The following is a 20,400-nucleotide window of genomic DNA, read 5'->3' as shown; positions in this document are numbered from 1 at the left end:
CTCAGGCGATGTAAGCATGCTGCAGCTAAACGCTGTCCTTGCTCCACTTCCCCTTCCCTCTGATCCTCTTTCCCCAAACAAAGAACAGATAGGGAACAGGGATCAACGCCGCAGCGATACAACCAAAGACAGTTGTTCCCCAGTTCACTCCAAGTTTGTGATACATAGGGATGATGAACAAAGGAAATGCGCCGGAGGACATGGATAGAATAAAGGCATTGGCTGCAATTACACTTGCACTGTAACAAGTGAACGTGTCGATGAGATAGCCTAGAGCAATTTGGAAGATGGTTGGGAAGCCAAAGCCTGTCAAAGCAATGCCGATGATTGATGGCCAATAGTTGATGCCCGGGGATGAAGTCCCTGTAATGGTCAATCTTGGTGTCCGAGAACATCAAAGATGACTTGCATGCAAACAAGAGCTGGCCAGATGGAAATACAATACCCTCGGGCATCATTGATATCACGATCCCTGATTGAGGGTGTATTTCTTATCTGCTTTACTTTGATTTATATATAAACTACTTACGCCGGTCACGTAGTAATTGACTACCGTGACCGGATAATTGTGGCCCGATTGACCGTTGTTGATGACGATTGCGCAGCGGCGCATCTTGTGATGGAAGTGAGGGTTCTTAGCTTGTTTTGATATGGCCTTTTGGGGTTAGAGCCTTGGTGGTGATCGCCTTGAGAGGGTGACGATGGAGAGGGCATTCGGCCTGCCAAGGACGGGGGAAAATATCTTTTTTTATGCTCGTGGATTGAGGCCACTTGTTCAGTTGGATCTTAAGGTTTAAGGTAGCAGCTGTGTAATCTGCTGAGACTTAACATTAAGGTTATTATATTTTTTTTGGCGTAGTGTATGATGCCTTATATTGTGTTGTGTTGAAAATAAACACTGTATTTTATTATCTTGCTTTAATACCTTTGGCTTCACTTTACGCGTTGCTCGATGGGCATTTTGACTTTTAAATAAACTACTTATGTTATACTCTTTATTGTTCCCTTTTATAAAGTATTAGAAGCCTAATTAATATTTTTTAATAGTAGTATTTAAATTAATACTAACTTGGTTCTAAGTCATTTTATTTAATTATAATCTTTTTTAGCTACTTATAAAGGGAAATTACCCTAAGGTTAGAATTCAAAATATAAGGTCTTTTACAAATTCCAAATCATACTTACCTATATAGTTTAGACATTGAGTTATTATGCTGTGGAAGATATGGCTTATAGTTTTCAGGCACTTTAAAAGTTTAAGATTAAAAGTAATAAGAAGGTAAATAAAGAAACTTATATTTAGTATAATCTCTATAAAGAGAACTAAACTAGGATATTTACTTTGTACTTAGGCTACGCTCTTAGAGTTTAATATCCGACTATATTTCTAGACAGGATAGATAAGAAAGCCATTACTATGAGCTTATAGATCAAATGAGAAATTAAAGCTAGGTCTGAATCGAAATGTTCTTCCTGATATATGTTAATACCCTTCCCTTCGTAGCGTGAGCGCTTAGTGCAGAGTTTTTATATAAGACTCAACCCAGCTCCAACTCAATCCTTCCAACTCATATCTGCTGTCTTCTGTTACCTGTCCTTCATCAAGCCGCCGCTTCAAAGACGTTGCTCCTCGCCAACGCAGGTAGACAAGGGACCACATGAGGGTCCGATAAGCTCCGTAGAGGGCACTTGCACCTACACATCCGGAGAGGAAGTCATTGATGCCTTTGCTGTAGAATTGCCGGGCCATGAATGTTGAGTATATGAACTTAATGAACGTCCTTGTAGATTTATGATATTAGATGATCGGATCTTCTCAAGAATAGGAGCCAGCTAAGCTGAGAAGTTTAGCTTACGCAGATGAAAGGTACACCTGAGATTGGATAGCCAGTCTCCGAGCCTCGCGATGGACTCGGCTGAGGAGGCTGCAGAGCGGGACGAGGTGCAACTGTAACTGATCGTGTGACGCGACGACAGCCATGCCCTGCAAGTCAGATTTCCCGTTCTCTACTGCTGTTTTGTCAGCTATAGCATCTATTAACACAAGGGCGCCTACCAAGGGCGTCACCGCAACTCGACATTGATGACCTTATCAACCGTTAGCTAGAAGCATGTGCGGCGAGCAAGGACTGGGAAGTCTCAGACCCGTAAGAAGACTGGGCGTTTGCATCAAAATAGGCGCGCAAGTAGTCGCTAGCATTCTTGCGATGCGACCAAATGGCTACCTCGAGGTCTTCGCGGTTTTCGCCCGAATAGTTTGCGTCCACGCGCCATCCATTCTGCGGCGAGGTCGCCTGTAGAACATGGTCGCCACCGCGATTTACTAAAGTTGTATCTGACATTTGGACCGTAAGAGGATTCACGCTGATATGTTGGTCCGAGTCTTGAGCCCTTTGGGAGAAATATGATTGTTGTTTGCTATCAACCTCGAGTGGGCAAGCGAAGCCTCACAGGCTAGGCAGGCATGACCCCTCTTTCTTTTATTGAATGTTATTCTTATATCCAGAAAATGAGGGAGAAGTGAGCCAACCCCTCTGACAGACTGTACTTCTGAGCTAATTGAGTCAATACCTTAATTAATAACGTGATAACATTTTGCTCTACGTCTGAATACACTCTCTCCATCGTATAGCCACGCATCCAACAACCAAAGTAGAATGGGTCAGCGGATTATCAGACGGCATTCTGGAGGAACCCAACCGCTAAATCCAACATCGGACAGCCTGATTTCGCCTCGTACATACAGTGATCTATGTAATCAATGGCGCCATGCTTTGGCAGATTCGCCGACAACATATTCACGTGTAGGCGAACAAGGAACAGGCGATGGGAGCGCACACGCTATCTCTGGCTCAGATGATAGCTACATATCCATGTGTGGCATGGCTACATGGAACGAAGGGCATTAGATGAGACAGTGCACCGGTCTTGTTCTTGTCAGCGCTCTACGCCAGAAGTCACACTTTATGAGGCCCGCAAGTGCAAGCGAGCTGTGGCCATCTGACCGCAGACAATAGTGCAGTGGCTGCCGCATATTTGAACGACGTGTGTAAACCTCATTCGTCCAGGAAGTCGGTCGAACAAAACGGGGCCTATTAATTGGCCCGTACGCCCTCGTTGTCTGCCTCGTCTGCTTCTGCGCCGGTTCGCACAAGCCAACGTATATGTTCTACCCCGCTCATGCCTGGTCATCTTCCCCCTCAGATCCTACACGTCTGACCGGACTCTTTTCGACCTGATTTGCATCCTATCTGAGGCCACAAAGTGCTTGAATCCAGATACGAGACGTCTTAACCCTGTTTCTCCCACTGCAAGCCACTGAGTAGGTCGTTAATTTGACATTCGAGCCAGGCAGCAAAGATGCGATCGTTCGAACTCCGCATCTTGGTACTTCATCCGCGTCTCGACGACGACAAGGACTACATCAAAATATGGCAATCGAACGAAAAAGTGTTGAAACCACTGCCCGGAAAATTTTCAGACCCCTGGATTTGCGAAATTCGTTATGCGAACGCGGAGAAGGAAGTCAATGCAATGGTAAGTCACCAATATTGTAGTCGTCAATCACTTTCTCAGCAATGCCCTGCAGATTACGCTACGTTGTATCCTCAAAAACGGCGACCCCGAGTTTTGTAACATCATCGATACCTTTTGTGACGAACTCTTTCGTGTTGGCGGCGATAGGTCCCTGGAATCCATTCGTAACGGCGAGGAGGTGCTCTTCAAGCCCGTGTTTGACACAGAGAACAACGACGTCGACCGGGCTTTTTTTCGTTCGTTCATCATGAGCATGGGCAAAAGTCTCACCGAGGACCTGACTTTTAAGGACCCCGAAACTCTGGGTAACAATTTCTTCACACGACACCCAGTTAGATGGTTTATGGGCCCGTACGACCTTGCATCATCGCGGTATATTATATGTAGTTTGCTGACCAATGCAGGATGAAAGCTGTAGTGACCCTCGCTGAATGCGTGCAGGGACTAGGTCAATTTCTTGAACTTGTTCCACCCAGAACAATCGCCTCTACCAACTACCACGCCACGACTTACATCGAGCACCCTCCTTCAGAGTCTGTAGAGCTACAGGATACAGCAAAAAGGGTCGAGATGGTCCTCCGCATTATGAGGAGAGGGGCTGTGACTACCAATTTAATCGAGGAGGTGCGTTCTATCCCATTCCAGGTACCTTTTTGCCCCGTGCCGCTGACAAGCTTGTACAAAGGGACTTCTGCAGCTAGTCCGCCTCGACGAGGGTGAGTTGAATAGAGCAATAAATGATGCAAGTCAATTCCTTGACAACACCACCGAGGTATTGCTGTCAACCTTGGACACCGTATTAGGTAAGGGCAAGGCTCCTGTTACCATTGGTACGAGGTCTGACGAACACGAAGGCGAAATGTCCCTTGACAGCATCAATATAGCGGTTGACTCGTTGAAGAGCAGCATTGAGCAGACAGGTCAGTTGTTCAAGCTGGCAGATGAAGAGACCGCTGCATACAAGAATACCTGTAAGAAATGGGCTGGGTTTACTGCATTATCCTTAATCCCTATCGCAATTGGCTGCTCGATTCCTGGCGCAAGTGTCGCCGCAACTGCAGCTCGCGTCGTGTGTATCGGCGGAGGTGCTATACCGACAGCTGTGTGTGGATACAAGACATGGAAGGAGTGGTGGAGCTGGGATGACTCCGATCAAGGTAAGAAGACGCAGGCAAGACCAAAACTTCCAGCGAATGCTAATAAAGTTTGCCAGTCCGAAAGCTGGTAGCCAAAGTGCATCAAGTCTTCTGCTGCACGTGGATTTTCCTAACCATCGACCTTTGGCGTCGTAACGGCCTGTCCGACGATGACGAAAGGCTCCTGGAATTCGCAAAACGCATGGCCGAGGCCTTTGGCATCAATAATCTACGTAACAATTGGGGATCCAATGATTACGCCACCCAGCTCATCACTAAAAACCGTTCATTAATCGCACAGGACATGCGCAATATAATGGACGCAGTGCATAAACGCCGAAATATACCAAGAGAAAGCCAGTCTGCAGGAGAAGATAGTGCGCACCCGGTCAACCCCGATCATAATGTCCAACAACAGACCGTGGTAGAGATCAATGGGCAGAACCTATTGCAGAGTAGTATCTCTAGCGCTGAAAGTGAACCTACTCTGAGTGAACTAGACAGCTCATCGGCTATTTCAGAGACTGATGATAGCACTGCAGGGCTGCATGGCCGTCTAAATGAATTCTTGATTCCTGCACCGTCTGAATCTAATGGTTGGGGGAGTGTCAATGGATCAGACTTGGATTTGAGTGGCTCGCACACCCCGACAGAGGTTAGCAACTATTGGGATGACTGAACTGGTCTTGTTGGACTACGCAGGGGTCCTGAGTGCATTTTGTAAAGTTGGGTTTGTTATCTAAGAAATTTAGTTCTGAAAGAATTCTTTGCTTCGCGCTCTACTCATGAATGTAGACTGGCAATACTCCGTATTTACATTTCTACACCAACCAGAATCTCAATATGCTTCTCAGAACTTAGTGATGCGCAACAGGGGTGTTGGCAGAAGAGATTGGGCTTTTCGCTACTCTTTCTATCAAGACAGCGACGAAGCTAGGCTTCTTGTCATGCGCTATACTTTCCAATACCAAAAGCAGTAGCATGTTGCCTGATGCTAGTTGTGGTCGTTCACAATCGTGTTGAACAAGGCCAGGGTGGCTTTCTGTTTCACTACGTCGTCATTGCCCATTCAATCAAGCGGCTCAATGGGTGTTGAGAGTGAAACAATGACGTTTTGTGTCATTCGTTCTGAGGTGATGAGAACTGGTTGGAAGGTTAGATACGCATCACCAACTCCAAACTCGACAACTGATTCAGCAAGGCAATATGGTGAGCCAATTCCTTAAGAGCTCAAGATCCAATTGGAGGACGGTTACCTACATGACTGTGACGAATACGCGCCGTTTATTCTAGTTACATCGACAATCGCGGGACCATCGTTGCCCGCACGTGGCATGTTGTGAACTCTTTAAGAAGCAAAAGAAAGCCTACAACTTGGCGATTTTTCGAGGCCGCCTATTTTCGACCTCAATGGAAATTCGTCAATATCCAGATTCATCTTAACAAATAATAGTGTCTCAAAATAGGCGTGGCATCCAGTCATGTTTGTATTGTCCGAAATCTGCTGCCGCCCAGCTTCCAGGGAATGCGATCGAGCATGGGAGTTTATCAACACGGTTCATAATCGATGGAATATGAACGAAAGCGGGAAGAGAGGTAACCTCTGGAGGCCGATTCAGAGACTCATGCTCAAGGCTCGTTAGTTACGGGAGATGCAACAGCTGGATCCGGGTTTCTATCTTGCCCCGTGCAGGCTGAAAGTGTAGAATTGCAGCAGAAAACTCCAGATTCATACGGTATGCCTGACATGGCCAGTCCCAATGGGTATATGGATTGGATGCTGGGAGATCTCGGCATAGACCTATATGGTGGGATGATGAATGAACCCAGCTGGGGCTAGGACAAAGATATGTATCAGGATTCAGACTCAACCCATCATCAATTAATTTACATACTTGGACAATTGTCTATCTCCGTTCTTCATACACCAGCACTGACATCAACCAAAATCTTAACATGGTTATCTTTATCATTGATAAGCGTTTGGAACCCCTCCTCGACAACCTTATCCATCTTGATAACCTTTGTAATCATTCCTTGAGGCGTGATCTTGCCATTTGACAGCGCCTCAATGACCTCTTCAAAGTCACCAAGAGCATACGTGGCGCTGGACAAAGTAAGAATCGTTTCAATGATCGGGGAGAAAACTTACCATCCAACGTATGATCGTTCACGGAACACGATCTGATTCATGTTCAATTGAGCCCTCTTCTCCCAGACCGCAATGTTAACAAGAACAGCTCTAGCCTTTAGGCAATCGAAAGCTGCATCGATCGCATGCTGAGATCCAGCCGCGTCAAAACCGACGTCGGCACCCAAACCGCCCGTCAATTTCTTGACTTCAGCCACGATGTCGTCTTTGGTGGGGTCGAACACATGATGAGCGCCAAATTTCTTTGCAAACTCTCGGCGCTTCGAGCTGACCTCACTCAAGATAATGTTTTTGCACCCTCTGCCAATCAATGCCTGCACGACAGCCAGTCCAATCGGTCCGCCGCCAACAACAAACGCAGAATCACCTTCTTGATATGGCGATATCTTGATTGCGTGCCATCCGACAGCAAGAGGCTCAACGAGCGCTCCAACCTCGAGTGAAACATTATCAGGCAACTTCTTAACAGCATTCTGCGGAACGACAGTAGTTTCACAAAGACCGCCTCCCCAACCACTCAGCCCGATAAACCCATTCTTATCACAACAATTGACAAGACCGCGCTTGCACGAACGGCATTCATTATCGTAAATAATCGGCTGAACGCAAACGCGATCTCCCTTTTGAAGGCGACTAACTTCACTCCCGACTTCTTCAACAATGCCACTGAACTCATGACCGAGAGTGAGGGGCGATGTTTCCCCGGTGATGCCGTGCGGGGTGCCGGGCTTAGGAATGAGATTGTTGCCACCGAGATACTCATGGACGTCTGTACCGCAGATTCCGCAGAATTTAGGGGAGATGCGGACGGAGTTTGAGTCGAGAGAGGGGAGGGGTATGTCCTCTAGCCGGACATCTTGCTGTCCGTGGAAACGCACTGCTTTCATTGACATGGCGGAAGTTTATGGTCGAGTACCCAACAATATCACGAGTGGTGATGGGAAGAAGAGAGGGGTTGTATAGTGAGGAGACATGTTACTTTTATAACATCCTCAGCTGATATAAACGTGACGCAAAAGACGGCCTTCCCCTCATTAGTGCTACTGTACGTGTTTCCAGAGATAGTAATGCGAAGTCACAAAGTCACTTACAAGCCTAACGTGATGGGATGATCGGATTACCTGATGGGGATTAGGTTAGTGTTAAGATTGGACAAGGTTATGTTTCCACGAATGAGGAGTCGCGTGGGAATGCGGGGGAGACTCGGCGAGAACCGATGAGCATGAAATCGTGATCAGCCACGACTTGAAGTGGTCTGTTCAATCAAGTCTCGCCATAAATCATCAAATCGATGGAAGTGGCAAATGCAGGAGATCATTTGAGCGAGCTTGACATTGGAGACATTAGCTATGTCTTACTCTCTTGCTGTCTATTGCCATATGATCACGTGTGTACTGTCATTCGAGACAAAACAGCACGTACGTATGCTTTGCATAGTTATTGCAAGCAACGCTTTATAGCTTTCCAAAATCATGTAGTTATGTATTATATATTTCGACCATTCAGGACAGAGTTCTTTTGTATTATGGCATGACCTCCATTGATCAATCGTGGGATGCAGGGTATTCAGCTACTACAAATAGCAATATCAGCAGATAAACTATTTGTCTTCATCCTTATCCTTCTTTGTATCATTCTCCTTCTCTCCACCCTTGTCCTCATTGACATCCCCATCCTTCTCTTCGTCCTCGCTCTCCTCATTCTTTACATTCTTCTCTTTCACTTGAATCTTGCCCTTGTCTTTCAGTTTATCCTTCTGCTTTTCTTTGCGCGTATCCTTCTTTTCACTTTCGTCCTTGTTCTTGTACTCTTTCCCTCCATCCTTCTGACAGTCAAACCCAGGAACAGCATCCCCGGCTGCCTTTTCCAAACTCCATGCAAACTGCCCATCTGTCAAATGAAAATTCGCCTTTCCAAACTTATGGCTTGACAACTTCTGCTTGAACTCTGGGGTAGGAAACCCATCCCAGCCGATCAGATCTGCGATAACCCACTTCCCATAATCGTTCTCAACGTCTTTCACGTCCTCGTCTTTAGCAAACCGAAGGGCATGAGTTGACATAAAGCTCTTGTGGTACACGATCAAAGGGTGGCCGTCTTGTAGTAAGAGGTTGTCCTTATGACGGTATTTTCCGTGCGCTGAGGCTACCACGCGTTGGATGGTGTTGTTCTTGACAAAGACTACTACGTTTTCCCAATCGTGTATGTGGCCACTCCATGGGAGACCCGTTCTATCCGTTTCAAAGTAGTACTCATACCTTCCTCCAGTCAATGTGAACTCGCGCGCATTAGAGGTTGGGACTTACATGTATGCGCACCAACAGTTGTTGCAGCGCTTTCTTGTGTAGACGTTTGCATTGTCGAGCCGAGTCCTATCACGGCAGTCGCGTGTTATACCTCCATGTATGGAGAGACCTTTGTTTACTACACCGTCCCTATCGATAGCTGCAGTGTGATAGCAACTGTCCTTGTCAAAATCGAGGGCTGGCTGGTATCGCAGACTGTCTTCATCAGCATTTGTATCTAGCCTTCGCAACAGAAGGCGCCGAAATAGTTTCTCTGGGTTTGAGATTCGGCTGGGAAATGCCGAAGCAATGGAGACTAATCCCAGGGCGGAAAGAAATAGAGTTGGGGTATGCATCTCGATTGATGACGCGGAGTCTCAGTCATATTTCGGAGCCAAATTGATGGAAGCGACTCGGACTGACATTGGGCCAGAGCAAGGCAATATATGCCCGTGCCAACGAGTGAGCTTCTGGGGTGGCGATAAGGTTAATGCTTCAGCCTCATTGAGTACTGCCGTGCGGGATCTGACCTCATAGCTAACACAAGAGGTCAATCAAGGCATCATCGACCGGTAAAACTGGAGTGCTCCGTAGCACCCGCCACTATAGAAACACTTAGGAAAGTTGATAAACCACCGTTCTTCTACTAAAGTCGGGAAATTACAGCCACGGACGGCACTAATACAGCCAATTAAATACCTGCATTCTCAACGCCCAGGGGATTTGTATGCTGAATCCGTCTAGCTGAACCGTCAACTTGGGTCTGGCCGTGTACTAAAAACATCACTATCGATTGTGGCGTCAATTAGCCTGATGATATTTTGCAGACTCCTTTCCAATTGCCGAAGTCACGATAATAAAAGGACGTAGGAGACGCGTGCGGTTTTTCGTTCCCTATTCCTTCTCTCGTATTCACTTCAGTCACTCTTTATCTGCTACAATGCGATCTATCATTCATTTGCGACTGGCGTTCGGCCTATTGGCCATTGGCTCTGCTGTCGCAAGCCCTTGCAAGCCTCGTGAGTATTCATTGATGGCAGTGTCAATTGATTGAGGACTGAAATAAGATTAGTCTCAGCCACAACAACCTCTGGTGCTATTTCAGTTGCTGTTACTGCAGCTACTTCCACTGAGACCTCATTGGCCACTTCTGTTGCATCGACCACTGAAGATGGAGAAGCCACTTCCTCAACGGTAGTTGGGTCGTCTACCGAAACATCTGCTTCCTCGGCTGAAACATCGGGTTCGTCCATCACCGTTGAGACGTCTGCAGCCTCAGCCACCACGGAATTCACTACAGAGACTACAACTGCTGAGCCAACCACCACCGTTCTCACCACCATCGCCGCTGAGACAACCTCATCCGCAGCCATTCCTACTTTCACAATGTTTGCTTCTGGCTCAAACGCCGTCGCAGGCAGAAGTCTCCAAAGTTACAACCGTGGCAACACCGTCGCCGTATTCGATCCCGCCACCGACGACGACAACCCCTCCACTCGACCATACTCCATCGACTCTCAAGGCAGGATCGTAAATGACCTCGGCTGGTTTCTCTGTGGATACTATGGTGCGACGAACGAGGAACTCAACAAGCCTGCGACTGTTGTGACCTGCCATAGCGAGACTCCCTTGCAGACGGCTTTTCTGACTTGCGAGTTGTCTGGTAGCTTTGGGGTTGAGTGCTCGGTCCCGGCGATCTCTTGTGTGTCGAGTGGATCTGCTGATATGCCTCCGACGTGTGTACCTGCTACAGGAACTTGGAGCTTGAATTCTGTCGGTGTCCGAGCGTTTGGTCACACCTGGCAGATTGGCAGTAGTGATACGCCCGCTAATTATGAGCGTATGACCATGAGCATCCGGGAGGTCTGAGAATTAGTGGCGGAGATCTAGGGGCAGGTTTTCCTTTTGTACCTGGACAAGTATTATGATGCACCAAACCGTTTTGGAATTGTAATCAGGAGTGCGGTACGTGGATATGCGGACTAACCTACCAAACGGTTACCCGAGTCGGTCGTGTTTTGGTACTCCGTCAGACTAAGAACTTATTAACCATCTTATGAGTTCGGTTGGTAGCATAATTTCCGATCCGGTGAGCAGATACTTCCGGGGCGCACAGTGATTCTAAACCGTGATTAGAGGCTTATCCCTACTACCGCTCCATCTGAGCCTGTCATGGAGAAGTTCCCTAATGCCATTTAGACACTGCACTGGAACCACCAAGAAAGCGTGAAAGAGATGGCAATGTTAAGATGTGTAGACTTTGACTCAACAATTATATAAAAATGATAATTTTCAGAAAGATTACAAGTATATCTCATTGCATTTAGCCCTCGAGGGTACCAGAAATGCCGCAACAACTCGCAGCAACACGTTCTGCGCCTTACACGCCGAAGTCGATTTCCCAATTCTTGCTCGTAGCGCAACTAGTTGAAGCAAGAATACATGATGCCACTGTCCCATCCCTCTCGGGCCTCCTGAGTGACGTCGTCAGGATCAACGAAAACCAGGAAGCACGCACCAGTGTCTTGTCTACGGGAAAAGCCACGGCAATCGTCGTTACCCGCACAGAACTGAGAGCACTCGGTGATATCATTAGAGATGCCGGCAATGCTCAGATCACCCAGAGCGACATCGCATTGGATAAGAGCTCCGTTTATGCACTGGCCAGTCTCGGAGGGACAGTTATTTACCGGTGCTGCTGCGGTTGTAGTTGTGGCTGCCTCGGTTGTAGTGGTTTCAGCGGTGGATGTAAAGACTGTGCTGCTGGGTTCGGTGCTTTGGCTGCATGTTCCCTTGATGCCAGATACCCAGCCACTCAAGTTCACGGTGCCGTAGGATTGAGAAGCAGTAACTTTGAAGCATTCTCGTTGGCCCTCCGAATACGTGAATGCCACACAAGAGATGTCGGAGTTACATTGCTGGGCACATTCGTTCAGATCAGCGACGATGGTAGGGCTGTCCAGGCCTGAGAGGATCACGTTGCATTGGATTTCCATGGTACCAAGGCACTGCTCTACATCCGAGGGGCAGGTGACAACGGGACCGGAGGCAGTTGAAGTGGTGGTTGCAGCTAGTTCCGTAGTGGTGTCTGCATTCGACGTGGTGAAAGAAGTAAGGAAGGTCGTGGGCTTCGATTCGGTTGTGCCAGTCTCCGTGGCATCGGCGCTAGAAGCAGTCTCTGTAGCAGACTCGATGAGGTTCGTTTCCACCGTTGTATCAGTCGTAGTAGGAGTAGTAGACCCAATGAGGGTGGCCGAGGCTGAAGCGGTTGACGAGGCGGCGTCGCTGGCGGAAGCAGTGCTGCTGGGCACCGACACGACTGAACTCGAACGGCTTTCGGGCTTGCATTTCCCAGCAGACGCGATGCCAACGGCTGCGGAAAGTATAAAAAGAGAGCGAATGGCGACCATGATGGAGGTCAAAAATAAGGCGAATGTAAAGTAAAGATCGGACGTCAAAGAATTGACAATATTGGGATGAGAGAGAAAGGAATCAGGAGCAAGGAATCCTCAGAGGCATTACCTCTTTATGAAATGCTGGTTTTCTTAGTGGCGCTGTCTCCTGAGAGGAATTCATTTCTTTTTGACTCTAGAGCTGAAAATGGCTTGAGGCTACTGAGGATTATAGCGACATTCGGTTACAGAATTGAATAGCGTCAATTAGTGGCAGAGTAGTTTATTTACTAGCGACAATAGTAATATTAACCTTGTTAATTTTCTCTACACAGGGTATCATGTTAGTATTCCACGGTTACGATAAATGCCATGCTCTTGATATCGCGGATAATCAATTCATGTAATGAAGATCGGTGACTGTCACGCGCGGCGCACACTCAGGTATTTCGATGCCAAGTCATATCCAACGAGTTCTTAGTAGCTAGTCCAATGCGCTGACCTGCGCAACTGCTTGTTCAGGCTTCAACTATTGACATGCATTACTGAAATGTCTAGAATGAGTCAACGGCATATAGTTGGGAGTGGTGTCACCTTTCTTGGTACGTCATCTCCTCGGAACCGGTGCTTACTATGGGCCCCGATGTCCGGGCCCGAGAGGCTTATAAAACCGTTCCCCGCCTTGATGGAAATTTCAGAACTATAGGTCTCTACACGAGAGCAGATATTCCTACAGCACTATCAACCATGGCGTCGGAGATGTTAGAACCGCGAGATGTCACCTTTCGAAACTACACTACCGACCAAGCTTCCGACTACGCTGCGGGACGACTTGGCTACACCGATGCTCTTATCGACTTCATTCTCAACTATCACAGATCCACTAATGGAGAGACTGGATGTGTAGTGGATGTCGGGTGTGGACCAGGCACTGCGACTCAAAAGCTAGCGCCGCACTTTGATCTAGCTTACGGCGTTGATCCGGGAGAGAGTATGATCACAACAGCTACTACTCTTGGTGGAAAGACTGGAACTGGCGCCCCAATCGTATACAAGCTGAGCACGGCAGAAGATATTGACAAGATCAATGACATTACCCATTCCTCTATCGACATGATAACAGCTGCTACTGCAGTATGTACATATCTCCTAAGCCAAAGGTCTTCACTGACAGTCTCGAGGCTCACTGGTTCGATATGCCGAGGTTCTGGGCAGCAGCAGCCAAGGTGCTGAAGCCAGGAGGAACCGTCGCAATCTGGACAGTTTTCAGACAATCGGGTACGCAGAAATTCCTCTCCAGCGTCTACAGTATGCTAATAGGAATTGCCTAGGCTCATTCAACAATAACACCGAACTTCAATCCATCTTTAATGACTTTCTGGACGCTCTTGCCCCTTACTCAACCGCAGGCACCCATCTCACTCAAATCGGTTATGTCGCTCTTCCCATGCCTTGGGATGATCCCAATACTTCCAAGTTTTACGATCAGCGAGCATCTGCCTGCCATGTGCTCACTGCTGAAGACGGCTTCATCCCCAATGCAGGTAGAAAGGAAGGCAGCCAGGGCAGCAGTGATAAGTCCGTGGATAAGCAAGTCCAGAGGATAGAGAGGTTGGTAGGAACATTCGGTTCAGTAAGTCGCTGGCAGAAAGAGAATCCCGAGCTCGTGGGGACTGAGCAAGACCACGTCCGGATCCTGATGAGTAAAGTACGTAAAGCGTTGGAAGAGAGTGGAGAGACAATTGGGTTGACGGCTTTGGCGGCCAAGATGGCTGTTGCTCTGATTTTGGTAAAAAGGAGGTAAGCTGTTGTTCAGCACATCGCTCATAGACACGGCAATGGAAGCAAATATGCTCATATTATTGTCAATTGTGGTTAGACAGGACGTATACACTAAACGAGAAGTTTCTATTATAGGCTTTGGTATCACAATCTTTGCGTCCCAATGTTAGTTATTTATGTCCCTAATGGGTCCCGTATACCCGTGTCTCCCTTTCCACAGCCAGTACATACATAGCAGCAGGGTCGAGCCACCCCAGACTAGGCAGGCATAGTTCATATTCTGAGCAGTGACAGGTAAGGAAAAGGGCAAGCAGTAAATAACAAAAGCAATCACCATATATATGCTCGCAATCGCGTTGACCACGAAACCCAGCTTTTTACCCAGTCTTATCGGTCCATATACGACATTTCTTCGTCCTGTAAGAAGGTGAGGCAGGACCGCTGCGGTGTATGCAGACGAAGACATAAGTACGAACGAACCGATAATAGCGTTGAACGCTGTTTTGCTTGCCACATAAATGCATCCCATCAAGGTGACGAGCACGGCAGAGGCCATGGTTGCATTGATGGGTGCGTCGAACCTCAAGCTGAAGTTGGAAAAGACTGATGGCCATGGCGTCGCTCCGTCGCGGCTCAATGCCCACAATGTTCGTCCGCATGAGATGTAAAGACCGACGATGCTTAGACCGATGCATGTCTGCATGAGAATCAGGAGACAAATCGTTCCATCGGCTGATCCAGTAGCTTGCAGGTAAATCTCGGCAAGTGGAAATTGGCTCGCGAAGATCCTGTCGTAGCTATGGATGGAGTACATGAGAGCAATTAGATACGAGAAGCCCGTGATGAAGCCCGTGAGGACCTGAAGGCTCATCGCAAGAGGCACATTTCTCTGCGGACGGGGTATTTCCTCAGCCAAATGGCTCACAGCTGCAGGACATCCAACACTGTAAGCGCCGTTCAACATGCCGCCAAGGAATATTATGATATTAGGGTATCCAAGGTCGGCTTGCCACTCAAGCCATACAAAAGACGAAGTTGCATGGCCACTCCCCCCGGTTCGAAGAGGTACAGCTGCAAGAACCACGATCGTGATGAGGAGGCCGATCAGGAGCCAGTAGATGCCGAACTGGTTGAGAAGAGGCATTGCCCGGCCACCGTAACAGACCGAGAAGCAGGCGAGCCAAGTAGAAATAACAAATACCCCAAAGACATGAACTTCTTTCACGATGTAATCAGGATGTTTCAATGCATAGATCTGGATGATGCTGTTGCTCCATATTGCAGCCATACTTGCACCAGCGCAGATCCAGCCTAGGTAGTTCCACCAGCCAGCAAAAAAGCCAATGACCCGGCCATATCGTTTCCCAGGGGTGATAGAGGCCCAGTAGTATACGCCCGCGCTGGAGGGCATGGCACTCGCGAGCTCGGCGAGGGATGCGGCGACGAAGAAGTAGAAGAAGGATACGACGATGAACTCGTATAGAACGCCTGTAGCTGTATCAGTTGCTGTGAGTCTAGCGTAGGTAGCATGCAACATACCTGGAGATCCGCCATTGAAGATTGCAACTTGAATTGAACCTCCAGAAGCAGGCCAAACAACACCAATGATGATGCCTAGGCCTGTGAGAGACAGGAGACCGAAGTTTACTGGTACCTCCTGCGTATGCTCTGCGACGACAGAGCAGCCGTCATGATTGTCTGAGGTAGCCGTGCTGTCTGGATGTTTCTTTCCTATAGATTTATTATCTTCCATTGTAATTAATGTTGCTTCGAAAATGAGACTTGATGGGGAATGATAAGTTGGAACTGCAAGTGATAGCGAGGGTCCGCCTCCAGGCGTCTTAAGGGAAACTTGGCGGCTATTCAAAACATGGCCTTATCTATAATGTTATTACGACACCCGTATATACAAGACTCGGAATACCAGGGCAGGGGTACAATAACAGAGATAAAGGACTCCCAAGATTACAGTCACATATCGCGGTCTCGGTCTGATGTCTAAGTTACCATGTCTCTAAAGCTAGGTCTAGCCAGGAATTACTAGTATAGGATTGGGCTTATCTATTACCGACATATCGAACCAGGCTTCCCCGGCCTTGCCGACAAAAAGATCCCCAATACCGGCCGACGCGGGGAAGTTTACTGATGGTCAAGTATTGATACAGCAACCCCGAGGGTGTATCTTAGCCGCCCCGTCTTTCCTTATTAGGCTACCAGCTTCTAAACTTAATCAGGTTCCAGCGAGAAAGGGTAGTGGTTGTAGAGAACTCCTGACGTAACTAAGTAGGTATGTCCCTTTCTCCCCTCTCTGGCCTTTCTACAGTTCGAGTGCAGTATTTCAAGGGACTTGGCCTGCAACAGAACGCCAAACCGACTGCTCGCTTATCAGCAATACCACGCCCTGAATATGTCTCTCCAGGTCTCACCGTGGACGTTTCTTGGTCTCGAGAGCTGCCATGTCTTTGTGACGGGCGCATCTGGGGGAGTCGGCGGGGCTGTTGTCAAGGAATTTCTTGGTTAGTCGTCAATCATCGTGGCCCAAGTTCGTTCACTGTGGCTAATATTCGTGACCAGCCAACGGGTGTCGGGTCACTTCTTTTGATAGGAACTCGCTGAATGTCGAGGCACTATCAATCTCAGAAGAGCAGAAGACGAGACTGCATCATGTTTCGGGTGATTTGAGAACTGAATCATCCATTGCTCAGGCATTTGAAGAAGCCAGCAGCAAGTTTGGCCCAGTCCAAATCCTCATTGCCAATGCTGGCATCACAGACGAGAGCAGTCACCCATTGATCTGGGACATTGACACGGGGAGATGGGATGCGGTCTACTCTGTCAATGTCCGAGGAACCTTTCTCACCATCAAGCACTTTCTTCTTTCAGTTAAGCAGGCCCAAGAGGCATCGGGCAAGGAACTAGAGAACGTCGCTATTGTAGTCACCGGCTCCGAAACAGGCGTTTTTGGGCAGGCTGGTCACGCTGAATATGCGTCGGGCAAAGCAGGTCTTCAGTATGGACTCGTAAAGACCGTCAAGAACGAGATTGTGAAGCTCAACTCAAAAGGTCGTATCAACGCCGTTGCGCCTGGGTGGATCAACACCCCATTGATTGGGGATCGGCTAGATGACCCGAAGGAGAGATGGGCTGAGGCAGAAGCGACTGTGTCGCTCCGCAAGATTGCAGAGCCCAGTGATGCAGCTCGTTGCATGGCATTTTTGGCATCTCATCGAGCTGCTGGCCATATCACAGGGCAGTGCATATCTGTCGATGGAGGCCAGGAGGGTCGCTTATTATGGAGAGAAACACAGGATGAGCTTCAAGCCAAGGCCGCCAGCGATTCCTGGACGCATAGAGTGCCTTTCATCCGCCGCCAATCTTCCTGAGAAGCGCGAAGATTGAGAATCTGTCTCTCTGTTGACTTTGACGCGGTCTCGGGGCTGATAGGAACGGGCCATGTCCCAGAGAACAAACTCGCCGACTACTCGGCTGCCCACTTCGGCGGCAACGTCGGCGTCGAAAGATTGTTGAGGGTGTTCAGCAAGCATGGCATCTCGCAACATGTGTCTTGGTTCATTCCAGGCCACTCGATTGAAAGCTACCCCCGACAGACCCAGGCCATTGTTGCGAGCGGCGCAGAGATCGGCCTGCATGGCTACAGCCATGAGAGCGCATACTCGTTGTCTGAGCAGCAGGAAAGGGATATACTTGTGAAGTGCGTCGAGCTAGCCACTTCCCTCTGCCAGGGTAAGAAACCGGTTGGGTATCGAGCTCCCCTGTACGAGATCAGGGAGTCAACAGTTCGCCTCCTGGAAGAACACGGGTTTCTCTACGACGCGAGCCTAAATTCCCACGACAGCTTGCCTTACTTCCTCCCCAAGGCATTTTCAGAAGGCAAGCCGGCAATTCCAGACTACAGTCAACCTGCTAGCACCTGGATGAAGCCAATAATTTTCGCCGAGCAACCTGAGCCCGGGTCGCAGGAGGCGGAAACGTCTCTGGTAGAGATTCCCGGAAGTTGGTACACTGAAGATGCTACTCCCCTATGCTTCTACCCACATTCTGCAACAACCCAAGGCTACGTGAGTACAGACGTCATAGAGAAGATGTGGCTGGACCGTTTTGAATGGCTGTGGGAAAATGAGAGCTTTGTACATGAAGGTCCTGGTGCTGGATACGGATCTATCTTCCCACTCATCTTGCATCCTGAGTGCGCTGGCAGGTCTCACGTTATTGGTATGATTGACAGGTTTGTCGCCAAACTCAGGGCAAAGGCCAATCACGCCAGTAAGGGAGAAATTACCTTTGAGTGCATGACAGATGTAGCAAATGCTTGGAAGACAAGAACGCCTAGCTCATAGATCCAATAACGTAACCTTTGAAATGGACCAGTACTCTCGTTTTCTCTATGACTATGCTCAGCTCTCTTGTGCCACGTCGCTCGCATTTAGTCATCAATCTGACTCTACGTGGAGACGGTCGATAAGCCTCTCAAGATACTCTGTTGAGTCTGAACAACTGACTATAATGATATTTCATTCCTTGCAGTTCTCGTCAACTGTTTCTGTGCAAATTTCTCAATGTAAATTTATATCTGTTTCTCAAATATCACCACAAAGCATCACCATTCTGGTTCCAGAAAAGCCTCCCACTCTTCCCACCATTGAGTCTCACATTCTGACCGGTAACTGAAGGAGACCACTTCTCACTCGCCAGCACCAGACACATCTTGGCAATACCCTCTACATCCACCGCCTTCTTCTGAGCAACCGTCGCCTCGGACTCGATCCACCTGAGTGTACCGGAGCTGTCCTCCGAGCATTTCTGCACTGAATCTATTCGTATCGACAGCTCCAGGGGAGATCGAGTTCACTCTAGCCGACGGATGGATGCGAGCAGCGTCTGGTGCTAGGGATATGACGAGACCGAATTGAACTGCAGCTTTACTTGCTGCATAGTCTGGGTTACCGGCAACTCCAAAGTCCCCAGCCTCTGAACCGATAATTATTAATGAGATGTTGTTCTCCTTTTTGTCTCGTGGTTGACCTATTGGTGAATGTGTGTCATTTGCGCCGTTCGTTTTCGTGCTGTTGTTCTTGAGCATTTTCTCCACCTGTTGGAGCCATATCTTGGCCGTGATAAAAGTCCCTGTTGTGTTCTGCTGCGATGTCAGAAACTCTCGTATAAGATAAATAAATATCAGGCCAGACGTACGATGTCAAGTGTCCTGCGGAATTGACTAGTCGGCATCTTCGTAATAGACGAGTGATGCTCGATGAAGCTGAGATCAACTGCGGCTGCGCAAACGCAAAGCGTAGGAGTCGCATTAAACCGCTCCTCAACGCTCTTCCATGCAACACTCATGCCCGCCTCGCTAGTGGTGTCGACCGCAACCCAGAAGAGATTCTGGTGTTGCTTGACAAACTTGGACTTGTCGATATCAAAGCCGCCAACGAAGCAGCCAGCAGCCAAGAATGCCTCCACTATAACCTGGCCTATCTGTCCTCCTGCACCCGTCACCACCACTACATCGCCTTGGAGACCTAGTCCAAGATCCATTATTGATGTTCTGTGTTGGGTCTCAACCGCGAAAGTAAAGGGACGTGTGAGCGTATTCGATATGATAGGCGTTTGTTTGGCTGATACGATTTCTTTGCCACAGACGCGATTGTTTGTGCTGGTTCAAGGTGTATTTGTCACGCCAAGTAGAAAGGGCACTTGGCCGGTCACTCCTTCACTTCTTTCGCTCGTGTCCGCTATCTCTTACGCTTGAAGTGGAGGCCGGAAGGGAATAGCTTGGCATTCGGTCGGACCACTTGGACATGAAGCGATCCAAAATTACCAAGTCTGTACTAGCGGAAAGTCAGCCGGCGTCTCGAGTACCGGAGTGCTTTGGTTATCTTGTGGGGTATTGCATGATGTGGCCTGCAGACTAGCTTCGTCTTGCCAAATGGAGCAAGACTCAACAAGCTTTACGGGAGTCTCAGAGAAGCGGGCCTTCAACCGCTTACGCTACTGTAAATGCGGGACCGCCTAGGATAGCTTGAAAGGGTATTTCTCGTGGCGATCAGGCCCGGCCAGTTTGTTAGCTCACCAGGTGGCAACATTCTAGGCCAGAG

The 20,400-nt window shown here is 48.4% G+C and overlaps 10 protein-coding genes across 14 annotated transcripts; 4 read left to right on the top strand and 6 right to left on the bottom strand.

Moving 5' to 3' along the window:
* Nucleotides 1–1,360: 1,360 nt before the first annotated feature.
* On the bottom strand, nt 1,361–2,440 carry FOXG_18851 (uncharacterized protein). 2 transcript variants are annotated; one of them, XM_018398988.1, is made up of 4 exons: nt 2,146–2,440; nt 2,057–2,088; nt 1,857–2,010; nt 1,361–1,781 (listed from the first exon to the last, which is right to left on the bottom strand). In XM_018398988.1, exons 1-4 carry the CDS (start codon nt 2,340–2,342, stop codon nt 1,514–1,516), a joined length of 651 nt encoding a protein of 216 aa, XP_018239329.1. In that variant the 5' UTR covers nt 2,343–2,440; the 3' UTR covers nt 1,361–1,513. The 2 variants fall into 2 exon arrangements, with proteins under 2 accessions (XP_018239329.1, XP_018239330.1); XM_018398989.1 differs by having other exon boundaries at nt 1,367–1,781; nt 1,857–2,007; nt 2,146–2,420.
* Nucleotides 2,441–3,210: 770 nt separating this feature from the next.
* On the top strand, nt 3,211–5,505 carry FOXG_04557 (uncharacterized protein). Of its 4 annotated transcripts, XM_018382588.1 has the most exons (6): nt 3,218–3,537; nt 3,590–3,888; nt 3,942–4,161; nt 4,223–4,340; nt 4,392–4,694; nt 4,751–5,505. In XM_018382588.1, the coding sequence occupies exons 1-6, from the start codon at nt 3,361–3,363 to the stop codon at nt 5,350–5,352; spliced, it is 1,719 nt and encodes a 572-aa protein (XP_018239325.1). In that variant the 5' UTR covers nt 3,218–3,360; the 3' UTR covers nt 5,353–5,505. The 4 variants fall into 4 exon arrangements, with proteins under 4 accessions (XP_018239328.1, XP_018239325.1, XP_018239326.1 ...); XM_018382591.1 differs by having other exon boundaries at nt 3,211–3,537; nt 3,590–4,161; XM_018382589.1 differs by having other exon boundaries at nt 3,218–3,888.
* Nucleotides 5,506–6,356: 851 nt separating this feature from the next.
* FOXG_04556 (uncharacterized protein) lies at nt 6,357–7,811 on the bottom strand. The gene is made up of 2 exons (XM_018382587.1): nt 6,826–7,811; nt 6,357–6,780 (listed from the first exon to the last, which is right to left on the bottom strand). Exons 1-2 carry the CDS (start codon nt 7,716–7,718, stop codon nt 6,594–6,596), a joined length of 1,080 nt encoding a protein of 359 aa, XP_018239324.1. The 5' UTR covers nt 7,719–7,811; the 3' UTR covers nt 6,357–6,593.
* A 614-nt stretch (nt 7,812–8,425) lies between these two features.
* On the bottom strand, nt 8,426–9,466 carry FOXG_04555 (uncharacterized protein; the record flags this gene model as incomplete). Its single annotated transcript, XM_018382586.1, has 2 exons — nt 8,426–9,083; nt 9,132–9,466. The coding sequence occupies 2 exons, from the start codon at nt 9,464–9,466 to the stop codon at nt 8,426–8,428; spliced, it is 993 nt and encodes a 330-aa protein (XP_018239323.1).
* Nucleotides 9,467–10,050: 584 nt separating this feature from the next.
* Nucleotides 10,051–10,979, top strand: FOXG_04554 (uncharacterized protein; the record flags this gene model as incomplete). The annotated part of the gene is made up of 2 exons (XM_018382585.1): nt 10,051–10,129; nt 10,183–10,979. 2 exons carry the CDS (start codon nt 10,051–10,053, stop codon nt 10,977–10,979), a joined length of 876 nt encoding a protein of 291 aa, XP_018239322.1.
* A 554-nt stretch (nt 10,980–11,533) lies between these two features.
* On the bottom strand, nt 11,534–12,520 carry FOXG_04553 (uncharacterized protein; the record flags this gene model as incomplete). The annotated part of the gene is made up of 1 exon (XM_018382584.1): nt 11,534–12,520. One exon carries the CDS (start codon nt 12,518–12,520, stop codon nt 11,534–11,536), a length of 987 nt encoding a protein of 328 aa, XP_018239321.1.
* A 729-nt stretch (nt 12,521–13,249) lies between these two features.
* On the top strand, nt 13,250–14,306 carry FOXG_04552 (uncharacterized protein; the record flags this gene model as incomplete). Its single annotated transcript, XM_018382583.1, has 3 exons — nt 13,250–13,636; nt 13,684–13,780; nt 13,834–14,306. 3 exons carry the CDS (start codon nt 13,250–13,252, stop codon nt 14,304–14,306), a joined length of 957 nt encoding a protein of 318 aa, XP_018239320.1.
* Nucleotides 14,307–14,450: 144 nt separating this feature from the next.
* Nucleotides 14,451–16,037, bottom strand: FOXG_04551 (uncharacterized protein; the record flags this gene model as incomplete). The annotated part of the gene is made up of 2 exons (XM_018382582.1): nt 14,451–15,772; nt 15,824–16,037. The coding sequence occupies 2 exons, from the start codon at nt 16,035–16,037 to the stop codon at nt 14,451–14,453; spliced, it is 1,536 nt and encodes a 511-aa protein (XP_018239319.1).
* A 575-nt stretch (nt 16,038–16,612) lies between these two features.
* Nucleotides 16,613–18,642, top strand: FOXG_04550 (glucose 1-dehydrogenase; the record flags this gene model as incomplete). The annotated part of the gene is made up of 3 exons (XM_018382581.1): nt 16,613–16,800; nt 16,859–17,566; nt 17,669–18,642. The coding sequence occupies exons 1-3, from the start codon at nt 16,692–16,694 to the stop codon at nt 18,640–18,642; spliced, it is 1,791 nt and encodes a 596-aa protein (XP_018239318.1). The 5' UTR covers nt 16,613–16,691.
* Nucleotides 18,643–18,986: 344 nt separating this feature from the next.
* FOXG_04549 (uncharacterized protein) lies at nt 18,987–19,840 on the bottom strand (the record flags this gene model as incomplete). Its single annotated transcript, XM_018382580.1, has 2 exons — nt 18,987–19,439; nt 19,496–19,840. 2 exons carry the CDS (start codon nt 19,838–19,840, stop codon nt 18,987–18,989), a joined length of 798 nt encoding a protein of 265 aa, XP_018239317.1.
* Nucleotides 19,841–20,400: the final 560 nt, after the last annotated feature.

Source organism: Fusarium oxysporum, chromosome 4, assembly GCF_000149955.1.
Source record: "Fusarium oxysporum f. sp. lycopersici 4287 chromosome 4, whole genome shotgun sequence".
Lineage (NCBI taxonomy): Eukaryota > Fungi > Ascomycota > Sordariomycetes > Hypocreales > Nectriaceae > Fusarium > Fusarium oxysporum.
Note: the sequence above shows the minus strand (reverse complement) of the source record. Positions and strands in the feature narration are given on the sequence as shown.

Excerpts from the sequence above, each read along its gene's own strand:
- FOXG_04557 (XM_018382588.1), top strand. The coding sequence starts at position 3,361 with ATGCGATCGTTCGAACTCCGCATCTTGGTACTTCATCCGCGTCTCGAC. Across the intron at positions 4,341-4,391 it reads AACCTTGGACACCGTATTAG|GCGAAATGTCCCTTGACAGC; the intron begins GTAAGGGCAAGG and ends ACGAACACGAAG. Across the intron at positions 4,695-4,750 it reads CTGGGATGACTCCGATCAAG|TCCGAAAGCTGGTAGCCAAA; the intron begins GTAAGAAGACGC and ends AAAGTTTGCCAG.
- FOXG_04556 (XM_018382587.1), bottom strand. The coding sequence starts at position 7,718 with ATGTCAATGAAAGCAGTGCGTTTCCACGGACAGCAAGATGTCCGGCTA. Across the intron at positions 6,781-6,825 it reads GAACGATCATACGTTGGATG|CGCCACGTATGCTCTTGGTG; the intron begins GTAAGTTTTCTC and ends TACTTTGTCCAG.
- FOXG_18851 (XM_018398988.1), bottom strand. The coding sequence starts at position 2,342 with ATGTCAGATACAACTTTAGTAAATCGCGGTGGCGACCATGTTCTACAG. Across the intron at positions 2,089-2,145 it reads AACGCCCAGTCTTCTTACGG|GTCATCAATGTCGAGTTGCG; the intron begins GTCTGAGACTTC and ends ACGGTTGATAAG. Across the intron at positions 2,011-2,056 it reads GAGTTGCGGTGACGCCCTTG|TAGAGAACGGGAAATCTGAC; the intron begins GTAGGCGCCCTT and ends ACAAAACAGCAG.